We start from the raw sequence: 26538 nt of genomic DNA, 5'->3' as shown, positions 1-26538 counted from the left end.
CCAACCTCTGCTTGGAGAATACAAGGCTGAGACCAGTTGTGCAACGGGGACATCCTAAAATCGTGCAGGCTATTTGAAATACTGTAAATGCAGAAACTTTCGCGGTGGTTTTATGTTCGCGGTTTTTGCGGTGGCCAATTCAACGCGAACTCAAAACCACCGCGAATGTTATCAGTTGTAGTATGAGACTACAGTCTATGGCGCTATCGCGAACTTAAAACCACCGCGAACACTCCATTTCCCGCTACCGCTAAAATTAATTCCCGCGAACTTAAATGCATTTACAGTATATCTGGCGATGCTAGAGCGTTAATGCTGGCGTCTGAACGATCATCAACAAGAGATGACGAAGGCTTCTCTCAATTTTTCACACATGTTGACGAGCCAACGAACTTATGAGAAATTGATATGTCTATGGGTTGTATATCTGTGCAGTCATCCGTGCATGTTGTACACGGCTCGACGCGCCGTCACAAAAGCAACAAGGCCGCGCTGACAGGTGGGACCATGATTTACGTTCCGTGACGTCTGATTTATGCACCACGTGTAGAAACACCGATCCTGGCTGTTCATCAAAATTAGCAGCTCAGCCAATGAGATAATGCCTGCGTGTCAAATATACAGAAGGGAAGCATATTTCTTTTGGGTCCGCTACGTCTTCAACCTGACTATCTATCAAACTTAGACGTGTCAGCTGGATACAAAAAAAGAGAGGAATGTGGCCAAATAGGGAAAAAGAAGAAAAATAAGTTACTGTGGGTTTTCAGTTAGGCTTTTGCCGTCTATCTTGTGGCCTGCAAGTTCACTCAGGACTAGGCCAATTAACTCCTACTAGACTTTTATTCCTAACTTGGCTAGGTCTGGTAGAGACTACAAAATTAGCAGCTCAGCAAATGAGAGAGAGGCTGCGTGTCTGTCAAATATACAGAAGGGAAGCATATTTCTTCTGGGTCCGCTTCGTCTACGACCTGACTATCCATCAAAATTAGTAGTCTCCGGGCAGACGTGTCAGATGGATACAAAAAGAGAATAATGTGGCCAAATAGGGAAAAAATAAGTTACTGTGGGTTTTCAGTCAGTCTTTTGCAATCATTCACTCCTAGACCAATTAACTTTTGTTAACTTGGCCAAATCACCCCCCTCCCCTGCTACTATTCAGCCAGGCAGGAGTCTGATAGAGACTACAAAATTAGCATTTCAGCCAATGAGAGAGTGGCTGCGTGTCTGTCAAATATACAGAAGAGAAACATATTTCGTTTTGGTCCGCTTCGTCTTTTTCCCCTCCAAACATATAAGCTAGTTCAATGACCTGGACCAGACGGCTGTCACCATGGTTACTGGTAGTGTAGCAGAGACCTTGTGATGTTCGATTGCAAAATGTAGCAAGTGACAGAGCAGGGCTAGATTGGTTGGTTACAATATACACGAATGTGTTCTAGTAAGCAATATTTTATAAAGTTAGATAAGTTGAAGGTAAGCATTATATATCATGCATATTATTACCTGGATGTCTAACGTTAACCTTTATCGACGTAAACATTATTTATTTGCTTGCAAATGTTATCATTATAGTTATATCATTATTTTGCATTTCTGCATTTTGGCGGGCATGCATGGTCGGGTGACGAGAGTGGCTTGTAAAGTCATTAAAAAATTGGCCCTTAAATTTCACTTTTTTCATACACTGTTATGGCCGTAGGGAGTTGGTTGAAGCTGATAAAATAAACAATACCGACTTGTCGAAGCTACAGACTGTGTGGCGTGTCGTCACCGTTGGGTGCATGTGGCGCACATGTATGCGCTGACGACATGCCGGATAATCATACATGCTGATCACTACTCTCCAAGCAGAAGTTAGGCTTCGGCTGTTTTTGACGTTTTTTATGCGTTTTTATCGGGCTTTCTATTTTGTACTGAAATCATGGCAGGCCGGGGAGACATTTTAGTACAAAATAGAGAGCCCGATAAAAACGCATAAAAATGTTTAAAAAAAAAGAAGCCGGAGCCTAACGTCTAATAGGCCGGGAGACATGAAGATTTCAGTACAAAATGGAAAGCCCTGTAAGAAACGCCTAAAAAACGCCAGAAAACAGCCGGAGCCTAACCTCTGCTTGGAGAGTAACCGATCACCCCGTGACGCATTCCCATCACGTACTGCACACACCTTGTGCCTCCGCTTGTTTTGAAAATTGACCTTATTGTTTGTAGTGTCTGTGGGTTTATTTGCTTGCTTGTTTGCTTGCTTGGGGGTTTGTTTGTCGGTGTTTCAAGATATTTGTGGTCTTCATAGGATCTAGATTCTTGGATTGTGATAAAAGTTGGTATGTAGGTAGGTTTGTAAGACGAAGGTCAAGGTCGAGTATAGCCTTCTGGCGGCTGACTTTGGTGTTGCAGCAGAACTTCTGATTACTGCGTCTTTTAACAGTCCTGGATGTGGTCTTATTTTTGGTTAAATGTAGATTTTCATGTAAGGAAAAACAAGTGGTTAGGTTTCGGTCCTCTAACCGCTCACTCTGGTTGTAAATGTCCTGTCGTCAACAGCAGGCGTTTCTTCCAACGCATTTCGCGCCACGCCTGTCTATGTCGTTCTGCCTCATTTGCATATAGTATAGGTGGGCTCACGCTACAAAGTACGCATGCGCAACGAAAGACATTGTGCTTGCGCAACGAAAGACATTGTGCTAGTATGCCAACAGTGAAGGCATGCAACTTGTGAGTTGTTAATGTCAAAGGTTCTTGTGTCGACCGCCAGTTGTCCCGATTTGTATAACAATGTCCAGACGTGATTGTTCATCTCTCAGGGCCCTCACCTTTGACATGTTGGCGCGCATTTTGCTGACCACGCATAGATGGATAGATAGCTGAATAGAGAGGTGGAGGCATGTATTAAGTATCTATCACCGCCAGTCGTGTGGCAAGCCTTAGCTGATGATGCCCTAAATTGAGGTCAATGGCCTAGTGGGTAGAGTGTTCGCCTTGCATTCGGTAGGTCGTGAGTTCGATCCCCGGCCGAGTCATACCAAAGACTCTAAAAATGGTACATGCTGCTTTCTCTGCTTAGCACTCAGCACTTATGAGGAAGAGCATGGAAGTTAAACACACATCACTACCAGCGGCCCAGCCCCCTGCTGTAGTGGCTTGCACATGTGTGGCCCAAGGGCTTCGAAGTGGGGATGGGCGCCACCCTACGCGTCTGTAGATGCATGGGCAAACTTTAACTTTTATTGCCATGTTTCATGCACTTAAGTCTTACTTACTTCAGTCTGCTAAGCTAGCCACTTGCGTAACGTTAGGCAGCAGACAGAAGGTGAATTAATGACATGTTTGCATGTTGTTATCCATCTCGGAAGGCAGGTACAACGTCATCAAAACCCGTACACAAGCATTTAAACGGGACCATAGGCATCTACAGGGGCGTTTCACACTCTGGCAACAGGTATTAGCCTCCTTCGCAGACTACGAGTGGTACTGGCTTTTATTCTGGGCCGGGGAGGGGGGGCGCTTGTTAGTTTCAAAGTTGTCTGAAGGCGGGGCGAAATTCTATTCCACGGAATTCTCTAATGTCATTTCCCTAGGTATTAGAGAACCTAAGCCAATTCTGAAACTAGCGAACCAGCGCCGCCCCTAAAATAAAAAACAGTCCCACTAGAAGTCTGCTAAAAACAGGCTAAAAACAGATATGACGTAAGAGTGTTGTGTCTAACTTTGATTGTCTTCATTTCACCCACAGCACACACACAAGAGAGCGATGACGCAGCTGTATCCTACCTTTCTCACGGTCTGACTAGAGGGTCTGTCCAGTAACGTATCTAGGCAGGTACGTCAAGCTATCTTACCCTATGCTTTAATAATAAATGATCTACAAGCAGATCTTGCAATAGCATAAAATAGTACCAAACTGGCCAAGGAGTGTAGTCCATTTGTCGGTGGCAAAACACACTCCTAAGCCAGTTTCACTCCTCTGCCAGCTTTTGATACTATCTTATGCTACCGTAGGATCTGCTTGGAGATTACCTATGCTTATGACTAGAGGGGGTGGCATTGCTACAACCGTGTTCGTGGATACAGTTATGCATGCGCAAAGGTGAAAGCCCCTTAGACATATGCAGAACACGCGTCTGTATATTGTTACCGGAACTGACAAACGTAGGTCACGGCTAGGACCATGGCTAGGACCAGAGCTGTTTGTTTACACGTCAGGGGCCTGACTTTATTTGTTTACGTTCTCACATTGTCTATCCGGTGGCGGTTTTGTGGTGTAGGAACAAAACAACAAATACATTGTCATGAGAACTAGGAAATGATATATATCCTCTCATCCCAATCCTGCCGCTTGTGTGTATCAATCAATGACCCTGGCGTACCGGCGTGTGACCCGCCCTTCATCAGATACTCCCCCTCCTTTTATTGGAGGGAAAGTGCCCAGCCAATCACGTTGCGTCTTGACCGTAGACAGCGCTGTGATTGGCTGGCGACATCTAGTCAGACCAAATGCAGCGAGAAGGCTGGATATCGCCGGCCGGTACGCCAGGGTGGTTGCTTGATATACACACGAGGCTGGTATGTGTGGCAGTTGAGAAATAGAAAAAAAAACTATTTCTGACATCTGAATAACTGTTTGTCACACTTCAGGTAATGAAACTTGCCCAAGTCGGCTTTGTTGAAGGCAACAGTTCCACACCATCCTGTATGGGATCCAGGCATCAGCAATGGCGATGTTCAAGAAAAGGATATCCGAAGAGTCACCAGCTCCAGAGCCGCAGTGGTCCAGCGAGCAGATCAAGACGTCCGCCTCCGTGAGACCAAATCTTGGCGAGTTCGGTCGCAAACCCCAGGGAGGTTTCGCCGACGACGTCGTGACTACCTCCATCCATTGGGTATCCTTCGAAGATCTGCCGAACAAGGCTACTACAGACGTCGCTGTTGGAGAGAGCAAACTGAAGTGGCCCTCGTGGAAGAAAGGATCGGCAAAGTTTTCAAAAGCACTTTCATCGCCGACTTTGAGGGATAGACCCGAACCTGACCTGACGGGTCGTATTTCCTCAATCTGTAGACCCTTGTCTGCATACGGGAGTGTGAGGAATATGGACCGCAGCATCGTGACTGCCACGGTAGGCTACCAGACGGACAAACCTTCTGTAGAGGGAACTGAACATATCAATAGTATAGAGGACCGTATCACCTTTCACAACGATAGCATAGATTCTGGACACGAAGGTAACTTTGATGAAGAAGATGAGGAGCACAATAATCATCAGTTCAGCACCAAGCAATGCTTCAGCACAGAAGACAATGACAGCAAATGTACGGATGGGAGACGTCCGCATCTTACACAACAAGTGCCAGATGAGATGAACCTTGAAGGCTTTCCTGACCAGCAAGCTGGTCTTGCTGTAGGTATTGGTGATCGCAACAAAGATAAAGGAGACACAGATGGGATAAGCCCGACAAGGTCTACCGCCTCCAACAGCTCTTCAAGTCAGGGTAGTGATTCTAGACGACAACCGAAGGGAGAATGCAACAGCATTTTACATCACGGTAGCAGAAGCAATGAGAAATCAGGCATAGATCAGACAGTCGGCAGTGCTCATACGAAAACTAACCCAAGCTGCAAGTCAAGTGAAGGTACATCATTCAAAGAAATGCGACAATACGACAGTTACTCCAATGAAGAAATGAATAGCTGTGAATCTAGAGATTCCATTCGGTCAAAAGAGGACTATGCTCTCTTTGCACAAGAAGCTTCCATACGAGAAGGAAAGAAGGATACTGAAGCTGCTATATCTAGTCCTAAAGGCGGAGGTCTTGACCAACAAGCATCAAGATGCCATGACGAAAGGCGTAGCTTAGAGGATGAAGGATATTTAGCTGCGGAGCATCTCTCACAAGAAGGTGCCGCGAATGGTGACCATGTGGGCAGACATTCGAGAATAACACAACAAGCATGCTCTACATCTGATGGGGAAAAGTTTCTTCAAGAAAGGGCATCTCTTGAAGAGATACCTGGCGCCGATCAGCCTATGCACCCTTCTCCTCCGATGGAGAAAGAGGCGGAAGAAGAATCGGAGTATTGTCAGTGTGCATTTAATGAGACTGACGACGACCACGAGGTCGAAGCTGCTGAAGCTGACAATTCTTCGGACGATGACACTGTGTCCATTGAGCATCGTACGGAAAGCCTGCAAAAGCGGGAAACATCTTCTGTTCGCCAAATGACAAACACTACAGATGACGATTCGTGTCCTATTGTAGAAAGGGAAGACGCTACTTTTCAACACCGTACTCAAGAAAGGATCGGCGACGAGAGAAGCCAGAAATCTAGAAATTCTAGTGAAGCATTAAACGCAGATCGTCAGGAACAAATGTTCCCGAGCCAAATGACATCCCCCTCTACTTTCGGATCCCCTCCGAGGTTGCTGTCATCCGGCAATCCTGCCAAACAGCCCAACTCCCCGCGCAGACGCGGTAGCCCGAGAATAGACCAGATCGCCGACAAGCTGCTGAAGAACGCGGTTGTTTTGGTCGAGAGGTTACCGAGGTCAATCACAGACAAGGCGTCTCAAAAGGTGAAGGGCAGAGATAGCCCCAAAATTGATACCCCCAAAGCTGAATCTATGGATACCCCCAAAGCTGAATCTATGGATACCACCAAAGCTGAATCTATGGACATAGCCAAAGCTGAATCTATGCCTATGGGAAACTCGACTAATCAGGTGGTAGACATTGCACCGACTTCAAGAGTCAGTGTCGCTTCTCGAAACATATCCGACGACTTGCCGACTGTTGCTGCTTGTTCCTCCAAGGAACTTCGGGAACCGCCAGCTGCACCGCCCAAGAAGAGGGACATGAAGAAGCTACTACCGAAGCCTCCAGAGCCACAGCGTTATACTGACGGGATGTACCCATATGTTCCGAACGCTGCCGCCATTCCCCTTTACCCCTCCGCCCATGGTCCTGTATCTCAACAGTCCATGCCACCTCCGCCACCTAATGGCCTGCAGTACCAATATGCCCCGCATGGGGCTCAGTATCCTCTGGGTTCGCTGCAACACTATCACGACAACGGAGCACATCAGAGGTTCTACGCCCCATATCCAGGGGTGCGTCCGAGATATCTTCCCCCTCCGAACGCCACGGCAGGTATTCGTAACGCCACATACCCTGACGCTCTGCAAACATCTAGCAGCCAGCCTCTGCAACAGCCAAATCCATCGCTCGTGGTTCGCATTAGAGAGGTGGGACCTGAAAGCATGCTGGTTGCACAAAATAGAGCCTTAGGCGGACAACAACAACAGCAGGACAACGTGGCACCCATCTATCATCGCCAACAAGGTGCGATGGGAAGTTCCACAGCAATGCATCAGCGACCAAGGATCCCCTACCATGCCAACGAAAGCAGCAGTTTACAAGAATCACGCCAGGGGACCACGGCATCACAAGCCCCCCTAGCGGCCGAGACCAGAAAGCCACCATCCCTGATTGACGCTGTCATAGACGAGATGTATGAGCGTGACGAATCGACGGTTGCCCAGGAAACATCTGCTTGGAGATTGGGCAAGTCGTCTGCCAATAGAACAGAACGTCCTGTCGTGCCCGAGGTCTTCGTGAGTCCTCCAGCCAGGAGGTTGAAGGAAAACCGAGAAGTCAAATCTGCAATGAATCTGGTGGATAAGATGATAGAGGACGCTTATTTTTCATCAAAACCAGTGGAGCAAAACACGGACGTACCTCCGGAAAAAGAGGTTCGACCGTTCGGTCACTCCAGGTACTCGCCTCCCCTGACGGTGTCGATGTCCGACAGTCGCCTGTCCGTCCACTCCACCCCACCGGCGCACCCGAAAGACTTCATGAGTGCGCTTGTGGCCAGGGTCGTGGATGAAGAGTACGCCAAAGATGACATCGTTGCTGCTGTCCCTGAAGGGTCTCTCCACGATAGGCAACTGCAGGACAACGGCAGTCCGTATCATCCTAATTTACCAGGACCAATGGCAAAACCACAGGAGAGACCAACTGCCAATCAGAAGCATACGAACGATAGATGTAAGCTTACAGACACGCGATCTGACAGCCATTCTTCACCAGAGGGACACCACGGTCTGTCCAATGCGGTTGATGAAACTGTACAAGACGGTCAAGGTCGCGAAGTAAAAAGTAATACGGACGCAGTAGAGAGTACTGCGAGTGACACCCAAGGCACAAAAGCAGACCAGGTGACCGCCATTCCTAGTCCGAGAAACGTTAACTCAGAAATCCCCAGTGAAAGCCTGCCATTGGAAAATCTACATTCCAGCGACTCTAGTATTACAGGAAGTGAGACACAGAGACCCGACTTAGAAGCGATTTCGCCGCCCCACGTGGATAACTACACGTATGAAAATGGCCACAGGTGCGTAGCAGGCCGCGCTGAGCCTGAATCCGAGCCGTTAATGCCCAGCCAGGAGAACCAGGACGGAAAGGAATGTGCCGCAGCCCCTCACGTTACCAACAACGGGCTGTCCACCGAAGAGAAACCCCTTCTAGGAAACGACGCCTCACCTTGTGAGGAAGACGCTTCTAGTCCAAGTAAAACAGCCGGCGACTCCACTAGTAACGAACAGTCACTGAGGTCATCTGACGAGGAATCGTCAGCGGTATCCAAAGACCTACCACGCGGCTCGACTGCAGAAGTCGACTCCAAAACCGCAGACCAATTGTCGAGCCCGTGCACAGAGCTGGCCGAAGCCACGGATCTCATAGTGGATGAAGAGACGGCTTCCAATGACCGAGATAACGCAGATGAAGATTTAGGAGAACGTAGTCGGTCGGGAAGCGAGGTCGAGGGTCTCGCTGCCGCACCTAATGAGCAGACAGGAAGTGGAGAGGTCAGAGGTGAACCCACGTCGTCGGCACTCACAGACGAGCGAGATAAAAGCGGGCCGAAACGAGCCGGCAAACTCAAGGGGAGGAAAAGAGGTAGGTTTGTTTCATCTCCCGCCATTTCCGTGATGTTCTAGTACCGTCTATTCAGCCCGTACTCAAAGCTTACTCAGCTGATATGAAAAACGCTGCCGTTTGAACAGAATAGTGTGATTTATGTATATATTCCAATGGTACTTTCTGTTCTTTACACCAGCGATAGACGGCACGTGAAAGACTACCGACAATATTTGATGTGACTGAGGAAGGGCTTGAAGCAATTCTGTGTCTCTAATTACGCCAATTAGAAACCCACGAATTTGCCGTTTAGATATATTTTTATATCATCAACATATGGAAGTCGGCGATTTCACCATTCTTTTTGTGAATTATGCCTGCGTATGTAAAAAAAAAAAAATATATATTGAATTTTCCTAAATTGCTTTTGAAAAAGGCAAAAAGATATTATGTTTTTTCTTTCACTCCTCGCGCACTCGTAGGGTGGAAATAACATGTCAATGTAATTACATGTAATATGTTCAAAATTGGAGCACCGCTAGTAATTAATTGGTCCCAAGATGTAGTTCTCATTCCGCCCGTCGCAACATTTGATTACATCCATCTTCAAGCCACTGCTAGCATGTGTACCTATGGAGGAATTATAAAATGACAATCCTTGTTGCTTTCTGTATTTTGTTTTCCCACCAGAAAGGCCAGTTTTTATGAAAGTCTCGTGTATAGAAAATCTCGTTCAAATGATTATTTAGAGAGTGAACTGTACAAAAATCTTATTCACACGGAAACACGCAGGTGTAGAGAAAGGCAGGGGAATTTGTATACATGCAGGACTCCGACACATTACCGAGTATGTAATTCTGCTCTGCCTGACCAGATTATCATCCAAAGGTAGAGCTAATATTATTCTGGAGTCCAGAATATGAAGAAGAATTAGCTCTGGACAATTCTTTGTTGACGTGAAGCGTTTTTAAGTTAAAAGCCACAGAAATTGTAAAAAGCCACGGGTGTCTCTTAGAACGTACCTGGGTAGCATTCTTCTATACCTTCCGTTTGACTATAGATACGTAATAATTCCTATACTTATAGCAGCATTTTACGTACTTTATATACATTATATGCACGGCATGAGATAAGAGCTGGGAGTCAACAAAAAATGTTGAAACAAAAATACGAGATGGAAATTTGTATTGGTGCTTTGGGTATGCAGAATTTTTTTTTATAGCAAAACCAAAATTAAGTAGATCCAACAATTATGTTAGGCAGTAAAGGATTGGCAGGACGAGATGTATATATATTAGTGAATCTAGCAGTTGCCTAAGTTACCTTAGTACCTGATTTCCAATGGAGCCCTAGCCTGGCAAATCATAACAAATCGGGATACAAAAAGGATCACGTAACATTAGCTGAATAATAAAACAATAAAAGGGTAATCATCAAATATTCCTGATAAATATGATTATGGTTGTGATAAGCGTTTGATTAATTAGCGGTGTGGATATTCACCTCCCCCTGTGTATATGCTTGCAACCTCACTAAAATTACTTATTCTTCTCTGTTCTGAGAAACTCACATAATCTACAATTCATGGAAAGGTAATCTCTATGCGATCCATACAGTATATCACGAGCTTTCTAACACACCTTACAATTTGCCACACTGTGATCACAACCTCATCCTAGACACTACATTATTAGTATTTAAAGAGAATACGTGTTAGCACTTTATATATATACGATGGCAGCACCCGACTACAAATGATTCAGCACTTAAAATCCTCTTATTTCTAATGTGAAATTCATGTTCTCACATCGAGCTCTCTTCCTAAGTAAAGTAGCTTCCATTTACCGGTGTGTTGTCCTGTTCTCCTCGCTAGTTCTCCATTCCCCGCGTACATTACAGCCTGACCTGTGCAATTTAACTTGACCCCTCGTTGGTTGCATTTTCCCCCAAATGCTTTTTCCCAGGTGTTAGTGCATCACTTAGCGGGGTGGTAAGTATGCCCGCAAAGTGTGTGTATGTATGTGTGTGTTGATTGATCGTACAGGCAGATTGTCGTGAGTAGACATTTGCAGAAACTATATATCTTATTTATTTATTCATTTATGTGTTGAGTTTTATTTGCATGCAAGTTCTTGCTCTAATTTTAATGGCATCATAAAAAGGTACATAAAATATAGACAATTTAAGATAACAAGACCTGCTACGAAGTACAATCTAAGCTTTTTGTGTTTGATTTATTCTTTGTAATTTATTTTTTTGTTTGATTTGTTCTTTGTAATTTATTCTTTGTAATTTTGTAATTGATGTACATGTATAGAGGATTCGCCAACCTCCGTACATCTTTGTTATGTAACGTATAACGTATCGTTAAAGTAATCTGGTTCAACTTTTTGCGGCCCTATAAGTCACATCGTTAAAGCGTCACTAATTGGCAGTCGGACTTAGTGGCTTTCAACTTTGACAATGCGTATTTTTTGCACGGTCTCTAACGCGGGCAATTATGTACCACCTAGCCCTACCTAATTATTCCCTAGGTAAAAATTACGTGACTCATTCAAAACCAGCTTGCATGGCTTGTACTCAAGGCTCGTGCTGTGGCTCCTCCCATGGCTTTGTTTAAAGTGGAAAAGATTGATTGACACCTGTAATGCTAATCCAAACCCTTTTTGCTTAAATTAATGAACTGCAATGAAACGAGACACAATAAACTCGGAATATTTCACGGAGGTATGAGATCTGCGAACTATTGCCTGCCGACAAATGCCTTTCCAGTCCCTCTAAAAGCCAAAGGAAACACAAGAATCTAATGGATGGATACCTTAGACGGCCATTTACATACTTGTAAGACCAATCCTCTAACATCGAGTGGCTCTACCTATATTAGAACCTGATCACCAGCTGAGCGGGAAAAAAAGACTCACTTATTCATGTAGTACTGTAAATGCATCAAAGTATTCGCAATGTTTTTATAGACATATATTTGTTGTTATCACATCACTGCGAACTCAAACCACAGCAAAATATACTAGTAGTTCTATCATCTGGCTGCCTATACGTTGTATTGTATTTTCATGCGTTGGAGACTGGTCTGTCCGTCTGTGGCATTCTTCCGCGGTTAAAATGGTAGGTGCCCTGGTTTCCGACTAGCTGTTCATAAAGTCACCGGTGTTTCCATTTCTGTAGTGCGATCGCGAACTCAAAACCGCGAACACACTTTCTCCAAGCCTTTCCGCGAAATCAAATCGCGTATCAACCTGCAAAGCTTTGATGTTCGAACAACAACAAGTCATCAGTCCGTCTGCCCTTAATGTCTGGGTCTTTTTTCTTCTATTACGCACGTAGTTATTACTCCAGGGCCAATTAATATGTTACACTCGACCGTCCACACGGTAAGGGTGAAGTAATAATTGCTTGGTCACATGTTGTAAAGGGTGGAGCTTGGCGAAGTGTATATGTGACGCTGGGGTTTGTGGTAGCAATGACCTCTCTAGCGTCTGCTGTGTTGTATAATGTTTTCTAATCGTCCCATTTCTCTCCTGTGTAGTCGTGGAAGGAAGACATAAGAAGTCTATGACGAGGGTTAAGGATAAGGCGGAGAGCTCTGCTGCCAGTGAAGCGAGGATAGCTCACGAGTTCCCCCGTCACAACTGGTTGGTGAGTACACACACGCAGCATGCGGTATATACTGTCTCTGCAGTCGGGGGTTCAAAGATAAAGCTGAACTGAAGTAAATATTGTACAGGAAATGCGGTGGAAAATTAACTACATCTTTTCTATCAATGTTTACAATACTACCCCCCGAAAGAAGGAAATAATTCCCAGAAATCTACAAAAATTTTCCAATTTTTGTACACCTCAACGACCACCAAAAAACAGTTTTCTTGCTTAAGTCGTCCAACCCGTTTATTTACGAAAATTCTGGACAGTTCATCTCCCATTGCATGCGAAAAAGACGTCAAACCCTTCAGATAGTTTAAATAGACATAGACTTAAAATAGATGTCATGTTCATGTTCTGTATACCACTGTCCTATTTTGCAATTAGCCCACGGGCATGATCTTGCAATAAAGTTATCATCATTATTCCGTATTTTCATGGGAAGGATGACATATGGTTTTTGCTCCGTTTCTTCATCAACTTCTGTAAGCAAATAAGGTCAATAACATGGACCACATGGCGGTCACCATGGTTACCGGAGGTGTAACAGACACTGTGGTGTTCGATTACATAATGTAGCAAGTGGCAGGACAGGGGCTGGTCACCATGTGTATGAATGTGTTTGAGTAAAAGTAAGCAAAGCAGACGTTTGTTAGGCTAGACGATGTGTAGGTAAACTTTATGTATTTGCTTGCAAATGTTGCCTTTCTGGTGTTATTGGCGTTTTAGCCCTCTTGAGGCGTATCCATGCGGTTTTAATCTTTCTATGGACGAGAAAAAAAGGAACAACAACTGCAATATGAAGTGTACGCACCATGTTTATTGTATTTCATCAAGACACCAAAGCACGCCTTTGTAAGACAAATTGTACCAAAATTTATATTGCACGGCCCAGACTTTGATTAAGACGGTGAAACCGACATTGAAATTCAAAAACATGTGCTCCTTCATCTGCAAAAGAGAAGAAAGCCGCCCTTCTCAACTCGGGTGAAGCACGGTGCTATTAAAGTAGCTAGCTGTAGTGCGTCAGAAGAATGGTGATAACAGTTATTACAGCGATGAACTAGAAAGGCAATATTTGCAAGTAGATACGTAGTGTTTCATATGGTCTATAGTAAAAAAACTACTGCTTTGGTTATTCCTATCCAAATGCGTTCATATATATATGGTGACCAGTCCTTGACCTGCCACTTGCTACAATACTGTAAATACATTTAAGTTCGCGGAGATTTAATTTCACAGTAGCGGGGAAATGGACTTTTCGCGATGGTTTTAATTTCGCGGTAGCACCATACACTGTAGTCTCTTACTGTTATGGATAAATGTTCGCAGTGGTTTTAAATTCACGGTGAAGCGGCCGCCGCGAAAACCGCGAACATTAATCCACCGCGAAAGTTTCTGCATTTACAGCGAACACCACAGAGTGTATGTTACACCAACAGTAACCATTGTGACAGCCATCTGGCCGAGGTCCTTAACCTTATTTAGATTCTGAGAAAACAGAGCCAAAACAATTATCTTTCCATTCCGTTAAAGAAAACACGAAAAATGACAATCTCGTGAAATGTGGAGACTGCATCTTGTACCCGATAATTTGTACATGTGTGTGAGCTCTCAATTACCAATGGGTTTGATTCACGATTGCCCTTGATAGTATTTCACAAAAACTAGGACGAGATGACACGAAGAGCGCTAACAAACTACATGTGACATCCACTGAAGCATATTTTTTCGATGGCCCTTTTAAGGTGTTGTTTATAATAAATCCGTGGAACCAACAAGCTTTCATGAATCTTTCATTGATGTAAGCTCAATGTGTCTGTATGACTCTCTATCTGTCTGTCTGTCTGTGTTTCTGCAATTATGTCTACATGATAGGTACTTCGGGGACAAAGAATGGAAGTTAGGCCAAAAGATCTAGAATAGGTTATGAAAAGGTTCATTCATTTCCCGTCTTGAATTTCCTGATAGATCCAAGTGTATTGCCTTATGGGGCCTAAAATATTAGAGTCAGGGTAAGAATTGAACGGTTGAACGGTTGCTCGGATCCGGACTTTGTTTCAAACCATTAAGTCTGCACCGCACTATGCACCAGGTCTCCGAGTGTACCATTTCATGTCGATGACGATGTTCTGCAAGACAACACGTGAACGTAGTGTCTGTTTCGTGCGTCTGTTTGTATCATTGAAAAGTACTGCCACATATATGTATGTACATGTGTCAGTACGTTTCCATGGGTTACTGAAAGCCTGTGATCCGCCGGTATGTGCTAATCATGACTTTCACACGTGTACATACCAGATGAAGCACCTGATGGCGGAGCAGCAGTTAGTGACGAATCGGAAAGACCCTGAGCGGAAATCCACAGACGGCGTAGAGAAGAACGAAGCTGATCCCAACGAAGATAGGGCAAGTTTTTTTTTATTGCAACACGTCTCTCTCTCTCTCTCTCTCTCTCTCTCTCTCTCTCTCTCTCTCTCTCTCTGTGTGTGTGTGTGTGTGTGTGTGTGTGTGTGTATGTGTGTGTGTGTACGTGTGTGTGTGTACGTGTGTGTGTGTGTGTACGTGTGTGTGTGTATATGTGTGTATGTGTGTGTGTGTGTGTGTATGTGTGTGTGTGTGTGTGTGTGTGTGTGTGTGATATGTTTCCGTAGTTATGTGCATGTACTAGCCACGTCTCACCACAGAATAAGAGGAAATGAAGAGGAAGATGTGACAGGAAGAAGAGTTGAGAGTTGGCAGGATTACTGACTTATCAGCCCACAAAGCCTAAGTTTTTATGAGAAATCGCAAGAAGTATTTGTATTTACATGTCCAACTTTTTAGAATATATTTTCATTACACTCCACGCGAAAGGTGGGAATTACCAATAGCGGCAAATGCAAGGTATACCAGGTTATCTTTGATTTTTGAAGCTTTATTTCCGAAAGGAGCATTAAAACACTTATATTAGTTGCAACCTACATAAATCCAACGGAACTACCCCATTCTTTTGCGGATTGTGACTTTATTGTCAACGTTTGATACACGCAACAATGATAGTTGGTATTCATCATTATTTGATACACGCAGACATAAAGAAGATAGTTGGTATTTCTAGGATGAATACTCGTACATGCATTTTCAGAGTGTATGAAAATCCTACAGTTCATTCCTGTATGCATTCATTCATTCATTCATTCAATCAAGACATTCATTTTTAGATCACACCCAGGTCATCGACCTGTTTGTTAGATGTTCCTGAAGAAAAATAACCCCACAGACGTACAAAAAATCACCACATCTTACCAACCCTTTAACGTCTAATATACAATCTATTAGCACTCGGCTTTTGCCACTCTCTAATTTTCAGCCCCGCCCTGACTTACTATCACAGCAACACTCGAAATGTCTTGCATATGTTTTTAACGCCGAGACCAATTTACCCCGTTGAAATCCACTGAATATATTGACATGGATTTTACTAGTTCCACGTGATGTGGGTTCAAACTAATAAGGTATTAGAATATAGGCTGTGCAAACTAGATATCGGGACATACGTGTACAAATGGCCTTCCGTGTTGGTGCTGTGAGTCTATACATGAACACCAGATACTCCTTTGACGAGGCCGTCACTGTATAGAGTTTCGCTAACGAGATGTTAACGAATAGCCTGCATAGGTAGGATACAACCTACGCGTACAATGAGGTTTGGATGGAGACGATCGGTTCAGGTGTGGTAATTTTGTTTTCTTGCCGATGGTTTGACCAGCAATTTTTAGAACAAATATCTTTTAATATCGTTGAGTATTTTTGCTGCTTACGTTACATATTGTCTCATCACACGCCATCTATCCCATAGTCTAGCTTTTTAAAGGTTAGGATACCATAGAAGGTCTGGCAATCAGTTTCTCCACCCTTCGCGGTTTTCTGTTCTTCTTAATGTTTATTTACTTGTTTATTTATTCGTTCGGCTGTATCACTTAGTGCAGTGGTGTGCCATATCATCCCATTTTTTCCATTGTCCCTCTTTCTTTCTCCCTGAGCGCTTTCTTTTGTAATAGTTCATGCTAGTCCCGATGACCGTGACGTGTGTCCGTGCTCACTTTTTCTTTACTGTGGTTGTGAGGTCTTCGTACGGACCGGTGTTTTGCTTGATTCTAGACCTATTACATACTTGGGTATTTGAAATGAGGTTTTTGTATATGATTCCTACACTTAAGTCCGGAAGCATATCCCCCGAATCACATGTAAAATCATCCCTATGTATGGTCTCCAGAGGGTCGACAACTGAATGAGAGTCGACCATAGTGATAGCATGCAAAGGTTTACATGATATGCATGTAACAGATTGGTGTGTTCAACAACTAACTAAATCTTGAAATTACGCCAATGACATGTAGTTGTTGCTTCTACAGGGCGAAGAAGAAGAAGAGCCAAGTGAAGTTGAAGGAAAAGACACGATCAAAAGTAGAAGTAAACATGGTACAATATCCCGAGATTCGTCCATGGAGAGCTGCACGTCCCTCGATAGCCTCTCGTCCACTGGGAAACCTGAGGGAGAAGACGACAACGTCTTTCCATGTCCAACCTCTCCGGACACCGTTGAGAAAAGTATCCCGACGAGTCCTGACCAACAGGAGGTGTCTGAACCAAAAAGCCTGACAGTCGCTGAAAATCTCACCGAGGATTCTGCCAATGCTGATAACAGTAGAGGCAGCGGAGACGAGGGCCTACCTATTACAGAGCGCGCGGCAATAACGTCAACAACGGCAAGGCATTCTCAAGAAGAGCCTCTCAACCTCAGCCTGAAAGCAGCGAGGTTCGTTGACTTTTACAACAGCGTTGGGTCCAAAAACGCTACAAAGGCACCGGAGGGTACTCAGAAGCAGGGCGATGCAGCAGGTGCACCCGCTACTGCTGAGCATGTCAATCACGATACAGAACATCCTGCTGACGATGGTGAGAACGATAAACACACAAAATCTCCCGGCGTGTCGCCACCAACGCTTCTACAAGACTCCGGTGTGAAGAAGGACCCGTCTGCCTCCCCTACGGCGGGGCGTACTTCCGTAGCACCGTCGCCGAAGCCAACCACTCATTTCACAAGAGAGTCACGATCGTCACACACGCCAATCACCGTCACTGTGCACACCAAGGCGAAGACAAGCACCACGCGACACGCTTCGGACTCTATCAGATCATCGTCATCATCGTCGTCAGAGAACAAGCCACCTCGGGAAGTTCCTCCCGCTATGGGAAACGTGCAGGACAGACCAACATCGCAAAACAGTCACTCAATGTTTTCCTTTGAAGATGTTCCGAAAGATGAGAGAGCCACTCGTCAAGGTAAGCCTCCAGCTGCTAACATAGACCCCTTAAATTGTTGTATATATACATCCCAGTGCGATGTACTAGGTTTATATATTAACAGCTTTGCCACGTACTGTTTTAATGGCGCACTACATAGAAGACGGGGCGATCACAGGCAGTCACCCATAGTGATAGCATGCAAATGCTATGTTATGAATTTGCGCAAGATGTAGCAGATTATAAAGAAAGTAACTCCTTTCAGATAAAACCCATACATGACTCTTGATACACCTTCAAGGATACGTTGCTATAGGTTCTGTACAATGCATCTGAAAATGCCATTCGCCTAGATCTTTACAACAATTTGTTTTTCAATTTTATACATCTAGTTTATTCAAACCATCCTAGTAATTACCTGCCGTGATTCGTTAATTGCTGAACCCACTCACGTACGACACAGCCTTTGATGTAAAAGGGCATAGCTCCTCGAAAATAACGAGGTAGGGTCGTGGAACGTGTAATTTCAAATTGCCTGAATATGTACGATATAGAGAATGCTTTGAAGGGTCCCAGACAAGTGGGTGCATGTACGTGATGGCTTTGGTATGGAAACAACGTGGGCCGTGTTTTTCTCATATATGGTCTAGGTTATATATCATGCTTCTGAAAAGTTATAGCAAGGCGCGGTGACTACACATATCACAGAAAATCGCATAGTGATTCATCAACTATTAAAAAAACTCACTTGATGAAGAAATACAGTTAAGTGAACTCTGGGCGACTGGATGCCGGAAGAAAGGGGTATGATATTTTGAAATGGCTATCTCATCATGTAGTGTAGCTCGGCTATTGGCTGAGTTTGCCTAACCACGATGGTAAAATTTGGCCCCAAAATTTCCAGACTTCTATTTGGGGATTTAGAACACGAATCATGTTCCATCTGACGTAATCGAACAGAACGCTGACGAGATCGAACAGAACGGGCGTTCTATTAGAGGTCATCCGCAGGTTGTTACAGTAAATACGCAGAAAACACCCTTGTTTTCCTGGGTGCCGTGCGTCAGAAGAAAAACTGACATTTTCGCAAATATAAAACGTTATCTGGCAAGCTTAGTTTTGCTGCCGCAAAGTTTGGAATATGTGACATGTATCAAAGCTGCTGGCGTCATTATTGGTGACCTTGAATATCACAACACTTGTTTACGGCGGTATCAATTACTCCATGTCCCTATCAGTGTAACTCGACATACGGCCAAACATGGTATTTAAATCGCTTACAAAGCGCGTGCAAATCAACTCTTTGAGGACTTAAATTGTCGACAACTAATATCTCCAGGTTTGTGTCTTAGGGATTTTTGGAATATGGCGGCAATTTTGAATTACGAGTCTTTGAGTGTGAAAAACATTATTTTTCGACCTTATCTTGGCTGTAAAAATAGTTCTAAGTACAAGTTCAAAAATCCCTAAGACAGAAAGTTTGATCTTACAATCATTACTCATATGATATAAAAGATTTGGATTTTCAGTCAAATTTAGGACCGATCTAAATATGGTATTTGTTTTTGTGTGCACAAAACACCATTTCTAAATCAACTAACTAGGCATATTTTAGAAAACATTGAAATGAAACCGTGCAGCACACATACACGGTAAGATTTGACGTGTACACACTGCCAATTTTAATTTAATCTCGACGAGATACGTGTGAGAGGTTGCTTTTCTAACTATCACGATATTGTAGAAAATGTTTCAGTCACCGTCAGCCCTCCGCGCGGGAGCCCCGGTAACCCGATACTCCACGTTCGAATGGAAACTTTTGGGCCAAATTTTACCATCGTGAACGAGCACCGAAGACATTTGATTATGGGTTAGAGTAGTAAGTTTGTTCTTCACAGACGGTGATCATACATGATGAGTGCGGCAGAAACACATTTGACATTGCACCATGAAGCTGTGAATTTTGCATTTTCCCTTTTTATTGATTAATGTCTACACATCTGTTGTCTAACTTACAGATGGTCACCAAGGAATAGGGCCCAAGCGGCCCGCCTCGCCGACTGTACGCTGCCCACCTAGGAAGAGATCCACAGTAGACAGCGGCGTTGTCTGCGTCAGTCCGTACTCACCTGTATCTCCATCAGACAAGACGACCAACTCCTCTCCAGCAACAATAACTACTACGATTCACGAGGAAACACCAAAAAGGCGGACCAAGTCGGCGGCTTCCCTACCCGAGACAACAACAACAACAGCAACACATCATCAGTTCGCTGTGCCTTCTCAGCAAGCCGTCTTACCGTCCAAGAAATCGGCCTCTCAGACTCTAAGAAGCTCTTCTTCGGGACAAGAAAGACCGTCCGTGATCTCTGCAGTACCCGTGACCCCGCCTCTTCCACCCAGACCAGCGGCACCACCGCCACAGCCCAACGATATACCACACAGGGCAGACCAGAGCGTCACCGCTGCTTTACTGGCTCGCTTGGAAGTCATGACCAAAAACAAAGTCAACATCGAGAGGGAACTCGTCAACCAAGAACTGCTGTTAACAGAACTGCGCAAGAGGGTAGCAGAGGACAAGAGCGGGTTGTTGAGGAAGCAGTCTCAAGAGAAGGAGGCTCTGCTGTTTCACATGAGAATGACGTACCAGAAACTGTGTGAGGATATAGATTACTTGATGAGGTCAGGTCCCCCGAAGTTTGGTGAAGGTCTGAAGCCGCTTCATGCAATGGCACCGAATTCTAAGGCACCCCACTCTACTGGGCAGCCCAGTCAGGTCAGTATTGATTAGGTCGATTGGAAATCGATAATCAATAACCATTTTATGAACCATTTCAAAGAAGAGAAGAAATGATTTTGCTATGTTTCTTCCTCCACCTCTTCTTTTTCTCCAAACAAATAAGGTCACCATGGTTAGTGGAGGTCTGTCAGACAGCCGTGGTATTCGATTATACGAGGGTGAGTCAGAAAGTAATGCAAGTGGTTTCATAACAGAGTCGTTCTTTGATTGAATGAGTTGAAATTTGGCACAAAGGTTAATACATATCTCCTCTTAAGATTGAAATATGTAAATTTATTGCTCATTATTTTATGAGTGACTGAGCTGCTTTCAAGATGACCACACGCTTGGTATCCCGTCAGAAGAAAAGTGAGGTCCAATTAACGTACAATTAAGAATTTCCCTAAACCAATTTTTGCTATTTTAGGAGACTAAGCCTGCACATGTAATAAGCTGCATTGCTCTATAAGCCACTTGCTTAATTTCAACTCTGAAATCCGAGCAGTTTTTCTTTTTTCGTTGCTGGTGTAGAGTGAGGTATACGCGGTATTCAGGGTCATGAGATCTGTGGTTTTATGATTAAAATTTTCTGTAGCCTTCTTTCCCATTAACAAAGAGAAATGAAACTTAGCACCCTTTTTGTCCTTTAAACAGTTAATAACTGTGTAAAGTTTAGTTCATTTTGGTTAATGGAAAAGTATTCTTTTAGCCAACAACTCACGAATTCGTGTATAAATCCAACAGCTCTATAACACAACTTACTGCATCCTAGTAGCTATAAATAAGGAATCATTACGAGTTTAGAGATGAAAATTGGCACGCAACCTATAGAGACATTTGGTATCATACATGTATAATTTCAATCTCCTACAGTGATTTTTAGTGGGTCAGATTTAGAGTAATTGATAGTCTGACAAGCTACCAAGGGTGTGTTCATCTTGAAATCAACTCAGTTGCTCATAAAATAATAAAGACCAAACTTAAACCATTCAGTCTCGAGAGGACATATACCTCTACTTTTGTGCCAAATTTCAACTCAATTGATTAAAAAACGAGACTGTTATGAAACCACTTGCATTACTTTCTGACTCACCCTCGTATAAGGTAACAACTGACAGCTTGGAGATAGCCATACAGCCAGGGGTCTGGTGACCAGATATATGAATGTGTTTGGGTGATAATAAACAAAGCGGTAGTTTGTTAAGCTATAGCAAAGTGGAGGTAAACATTATGCATTTGCCTGCAAATGTTACCGCTCTAGTTTTGCATACTTTCGCTTCGGCATCTTGTCTGTATCTATTTGTCCTGTATAGGTTTGGACAAACGCTATTCCAAAATCTGCACCATATCTAAAATACGATGATGCTACATGTTGGATTTCAAGAACAAAATATACGTCATTTATATCATTCATCCTGTTCAAAGTGTTATGTTGTTAGCCCTACTTTCATTATATTTGGAAATCAATAATCTTTGACGTAAATTGTCCATGGAAGGCCAATGAAAAGCAAACAAAGTTGCCACCATGGCCTCCCGACCTACTCCAGACCATGGTTGGGAGTCAGTCGCAAGCAGGATCGTCTAAATGTGGTTGGGTGTCGGTCGGAATAAGGTTTAGAATTCTGTCCCATCCGATTATAGGTTCTGGAAAGTCGGAAAGTCATATTCTGCTTGGATGTGATCAAAGATGTGAACTGGAGCTAGAATATAATGGAATGCAAGTTTCTCTTAACAGAGCACCGACCTTGAATGGGGGATGATCGGGAGCAAAGTCGCGGGAAGGCCATGAATAAGTGACAGGGGCTTCATGTACATGACGAATTACTTGTATTGAAATATATTTTATATTCCCATATCTAGGCTATCCCCATCCATCGGGCGCAGAGCGACAGCGCAATCACCCTTCAAGCAGGCGGAAAGATCGGTGGTGAAGCCAACAGATGGCGGGAAACCACTGCGAGCGAACGCCGAAGTTCAGATGGGGAGAGCTCGTCAGACGTTCAAATCATCGGGCAGAAGGGACCAACGATATCGAACTCATTGCAAGACTTCCGCCACGTCAACCCACACATTCCACCGTACCTGGATCCTCGCTACGTGGCGGACGCACGGCAAGCAGCGCTCGTGTATGGTAACGCCGGCGGACAGCAATACTCACCAACCGTCAGCACGGCGGCAAAGAACCACATGAGCCCGAGATCCGGAGCCCCTCGGTTCGCTCCTTATGCACAGACACAGAACGACCTGGCCGCCGCCACCGCTGCCGAGAGGCGCAGGCAGGCGCACATGGACGTCAAACGTGCCAAACAGATTCTAAACGAACACAAATCCTTCGTGGAGAAATACAGCAGGCCCGGGGAAGGCAATAATCCGCACAACGAGGTTCAGTTGAACGCACCACCGGCGAACACTGCGGTCCCGCAGGCGCCCGTGCAGGGAGCCGTGCAAACCAGCACCATCCACCCCTATCCTCACGGTGTTCCTATCCACCAAGCTGTCACCATGGCGCAGGTGATGCCCATCCTCCCTGGCGATCCTTCCCTCGCTTCTCGGAGTGCGGCAGTAGCTCACATGGTCGGCCCAGATCAGCGGCCGCTGCCAGCGATAGCACACCAAGGGATGCACCCATTTTACTACATCAACCCAGGGATGCCCATCCCTGGATACCAACAGCAACCCATACCGGGACAGAGCCCCAGGGTGATGAACCCCGTCACGCAACAGCTCTTATCACCACCCGCTGGACAACAAATTCCTACCTCAACGCCGAATCATCAACTCAACAACTTGCGCGGGGCACATCGTCCACCCAATATCACCTCCACCGTCTCCGTTAACAGCAAAGAACCTCCTGCTGCTGCCCAACACCATCCCGTCTTACTGCCAGGTAACCCCACTCCCGGGCAGATGTGTCATCACCACCACCAGCAACAGTACGGATGGCCCGGTCAGTTAGTGCCCAATAACGCTGAGATGAACGCTGCGTACTTTGCTGCACATGCCGCACAACATGCTGCTAAGGTCCAGAGCAGGGCAGAGGCCGCTATGAAGCGTGGTCAGTCGGTGAAAGATCACCTCCAAAGACCCAACGTCGTCGCCTTACCGGAGATGCAGCAGGCTGCGTATCTGTCCAAGCACTTCAAACCCTTCGTCACCGCTCCAGACGGCAGTATCCATCCTGCAAAAACACATCCAGCGCACCTGCAGCAAGCACGAAGCCAAGCCAAGGAGCACCCACGAGCCGTACAACAGACAGCCCTCGAAGCTGCTTATCTACACGATGTCCAGTTGTACCATGCCAACAACCAATCAGCTTCAGTCTTCCGAGGAAATCCAATGATGAGGGGACCACCAAGCGTTGAGAACGGACAGGGCAGTCCGAGCACGATGGGTCCTCCCAGAAGAGACAGCGGAGGGATCGTCAGCATAGCGGATGACGAGTACCACAGCTGCGTGGTCTGCAACAAAGAGGCCACGTTTCTCTGCTCTGGCTGCAGGAAGGCCTGGTACTGTAGTCCAACTTGTCAGGTAAGGAGAATTCCTCCAGTTGTTCCAAATGCTATCTTATATACATACGTATATATTCAATTCCGTTTGAGGTGCGTATGACGCTCTTAGTCTCTACCAGGCTCCACAGGTCGCGGGAAAAACAGTACGAATTGGACAAATATAGATACATAACATGCCAGATGAGTTAGCTGACCGAGAATTATGGTTAGAGACCCCGCTAACTCGTCCGACATATTACCTGTTTACGTTTGTCCAATTTCTATTATTTTTACAACGGCCTGTGGAGCCTGGTGGAGGCAAATACTCTCATGCGTGCCTCGTCATACGGACTTAAATATATACGCAGGTGTGACCCCACCTTTAGGGGGGCGTTCACACTTGTGCGTATACTAGTTTCAGATCCTTAAGCTTCTGAGTTTCGTATTTACATTTTCTCTGAGGGCAACGGAAGTAAATTCTATGGATGACATTGCAGACTCCAAATCTAATTAGAGAGGAAGAAAAAATTGGGTCGAAAAACAAGATGTATAGAGTTTCAAAATATACACCATAAACGTTGTTACAAGAATTGAAGTAGCATGAAACATAGCGTCACAGCCAACATCTCTTTTATTTTCTGTATTCAAGAGATGGACAAGGTGAGATCAGTGTGTTAGACTGATATTACTTACCAAGTTAACATTTACAGTCATGACTACCACATTGGTGTCACTTTTACTATCAAACTATAGTTTTTCTACTACAACTACGGCTGTGGTCATGGAATCTCAACAACCAGGCTGCACAACGGAGGGTCAAAGTAAAATTTACCTCCTCAACAAAAGAAAATGTCAATATATATTGGACGTGATATACGCACAAGTGTGAACCCACCCCACTACCAGTTATTCCTCCACTCCTACAAATGCTAGATCAACATTCTTAAGGTGGTATCTCATGCACTTGGGGCACCGGGGAGGCACTGTGGGGTTCGTTCACTGCAGCACTGTTGTGTGATATTCGCCGATTTTTTGTTATAATTAAGATATTGCATAAATCGTAAAAGTATGAGTTAGAAGACATCGAAATACACAAAACGTAAGAAAATTCGTTCTTTATCTCTGAAATTCGTTGATAATCTCTCGAACCCCGCAGTGCCGCACCGGTACCCCAAGTGCAGTGAGATACCACCTTTAGCGTAGCAGGGTACCAAATAAACAATAGAGACAGTTCCATATTTATACCAATCCAGATGTTTGGTATATTTTGTGCGTTTTCATCATTGTTGATCCTTGCCATTTCCAACACTCATGCAATCAACAATGAGGAAAATTGCCGCCTTACTGTAGTTTCCATTTCGATAAAATTACTCGTGACACTCAAATTTGAAAGACTGTTACATACCCGAATATCTATCTATATTTTATATGTATCGTGTGTGCGAGGAAATATGACAAATTGTCCCGACAATAATGTGGCATAATTATACGACAAGAATGAAATATATAAATGAGACCATTATGTAACGTACCGGCTAATGATACCAATGTCATGGTCGTATCCTGTGGTGTATTCTACGATGATTGCAATTTGGCAACGAACTATATTTTTCGGCTTCCAGTGCCAAGTTGCAATTAGTGTACTATAAATGGCCGACGGGCTTGAAACTTGACTTATTGTCATAATTGCGGGAGGGATTTTGCTGCCAACATCCAGAAAGAATGGTCCTCCTCTCCATAAACATGGTTGGACAAGAGAAACATCAAGCAATGATATATTCGTGCTCATATTTCAATTTGAATTTTCACCGTTGCCACCGAGGAGCTCTTTATGAATAAGACAGTTCGCGGTGTGCGTGATAAGTCAAAGTCGTATTCTTTATGTATTTCCAGGGGTCATCAACTTTGACATATTACCCACAATACATCACACAGCACATGCGCAGTATAAACCGTGACCTAGCTTATAAATGGAGTTGTTTATACATTGATTATACAACAGAATATTTATTGTCTTTTTACTTCATTACTTACTAGGATGAACATTTGAATAGAGAACCTAACCACAATTACAGGATTGAAGACTATAATGGACTGGAGGAGGCCATATTTTCGGATTTTCATTAGAGCTATTCTAAACATGTCATTGAGATCTCAGAAAGTAGTACAAAGCCAAAAAAATCCAATAAATTTTTGGTATCACATAAGATGTGAAAACAGCCTGTGCAATGAATGGCTTGATTAATATCACCATCAACATTTTGATGTTGCAAAGCTATTTCGCAATCATCGTTTGGAATCTTAGAATTGAATTTATTGAGGGATTGGGGGTATATCTTAAGCGCATTCATAACCCTCACCAAGAAAGTTATTTGGTGACCGGTTTGTCCGTATGTTTGTGCCAAAATGTGG

General features: G+C 44.3%; 1 protein-coding gene across 4 annotated transcripts in view; it reads left to right on the top strand.

Annotated features, from left to right (window-relative positions):
• Positions 1 to 26538, top strand: part of LOC118425545 — an 88322-nt gene that overhangs the window by 57905 nt on the left and 3879 nt on the right. For all 4 annotated transcript variants that reach the window (XM_035834460.1, XM_035834462.1, XM_035834464.1 and 1 more), the window contains 7 exons: positions 3731 to 3817; positions 4633 to 8952; positions 12458 to 12567; positions 14872 to 14979; positions 16968 to 17898; positions 19878 to 20635; positions 22499 to 24166. In XM_035834460.1, the coding sequence (XP_035690353.1) occupies positions 4710 to 8952; positions 12458 to 12567; positions 14872 to 14979; positions 16968 to 17898; positions 19878 to 20635; positions 22499 to 24166 (7818 nt within the window). In that variant the 5' untranslated portion in view covers positions 3731 to 3817; positions 4633 to 4709. The remainder of the gene's footprint in view (positions 1 to 3730; positions 3818 to 4632; positions 8953 to 12457; positions 12568 to 14871; positions 14980 to 16967; positions 17899 to 19877; positions 20636 to 22498; positions 24167 to 26538) is intronic.

Source organism: Branchiostoma floridae, chromosome 11, assembly GCF_000003815.2.
Source record: "Branchiostoma floridae strain S238N-H82 chromosome 11, Bfl_VNyyK, whole genome shotgun sequence".
Lineage (NCBI taxonomy): Eukaryota > Metazoa > Chordata > Leptocardii > Amphioxiformes > Branchiostomatidae > Branchiostoma > Branchiostoma floridae.
Note: the sequence above shows the minus strand (reverse complement) of the source record. Positions and strands in the feature narration are given on the sequence as shown.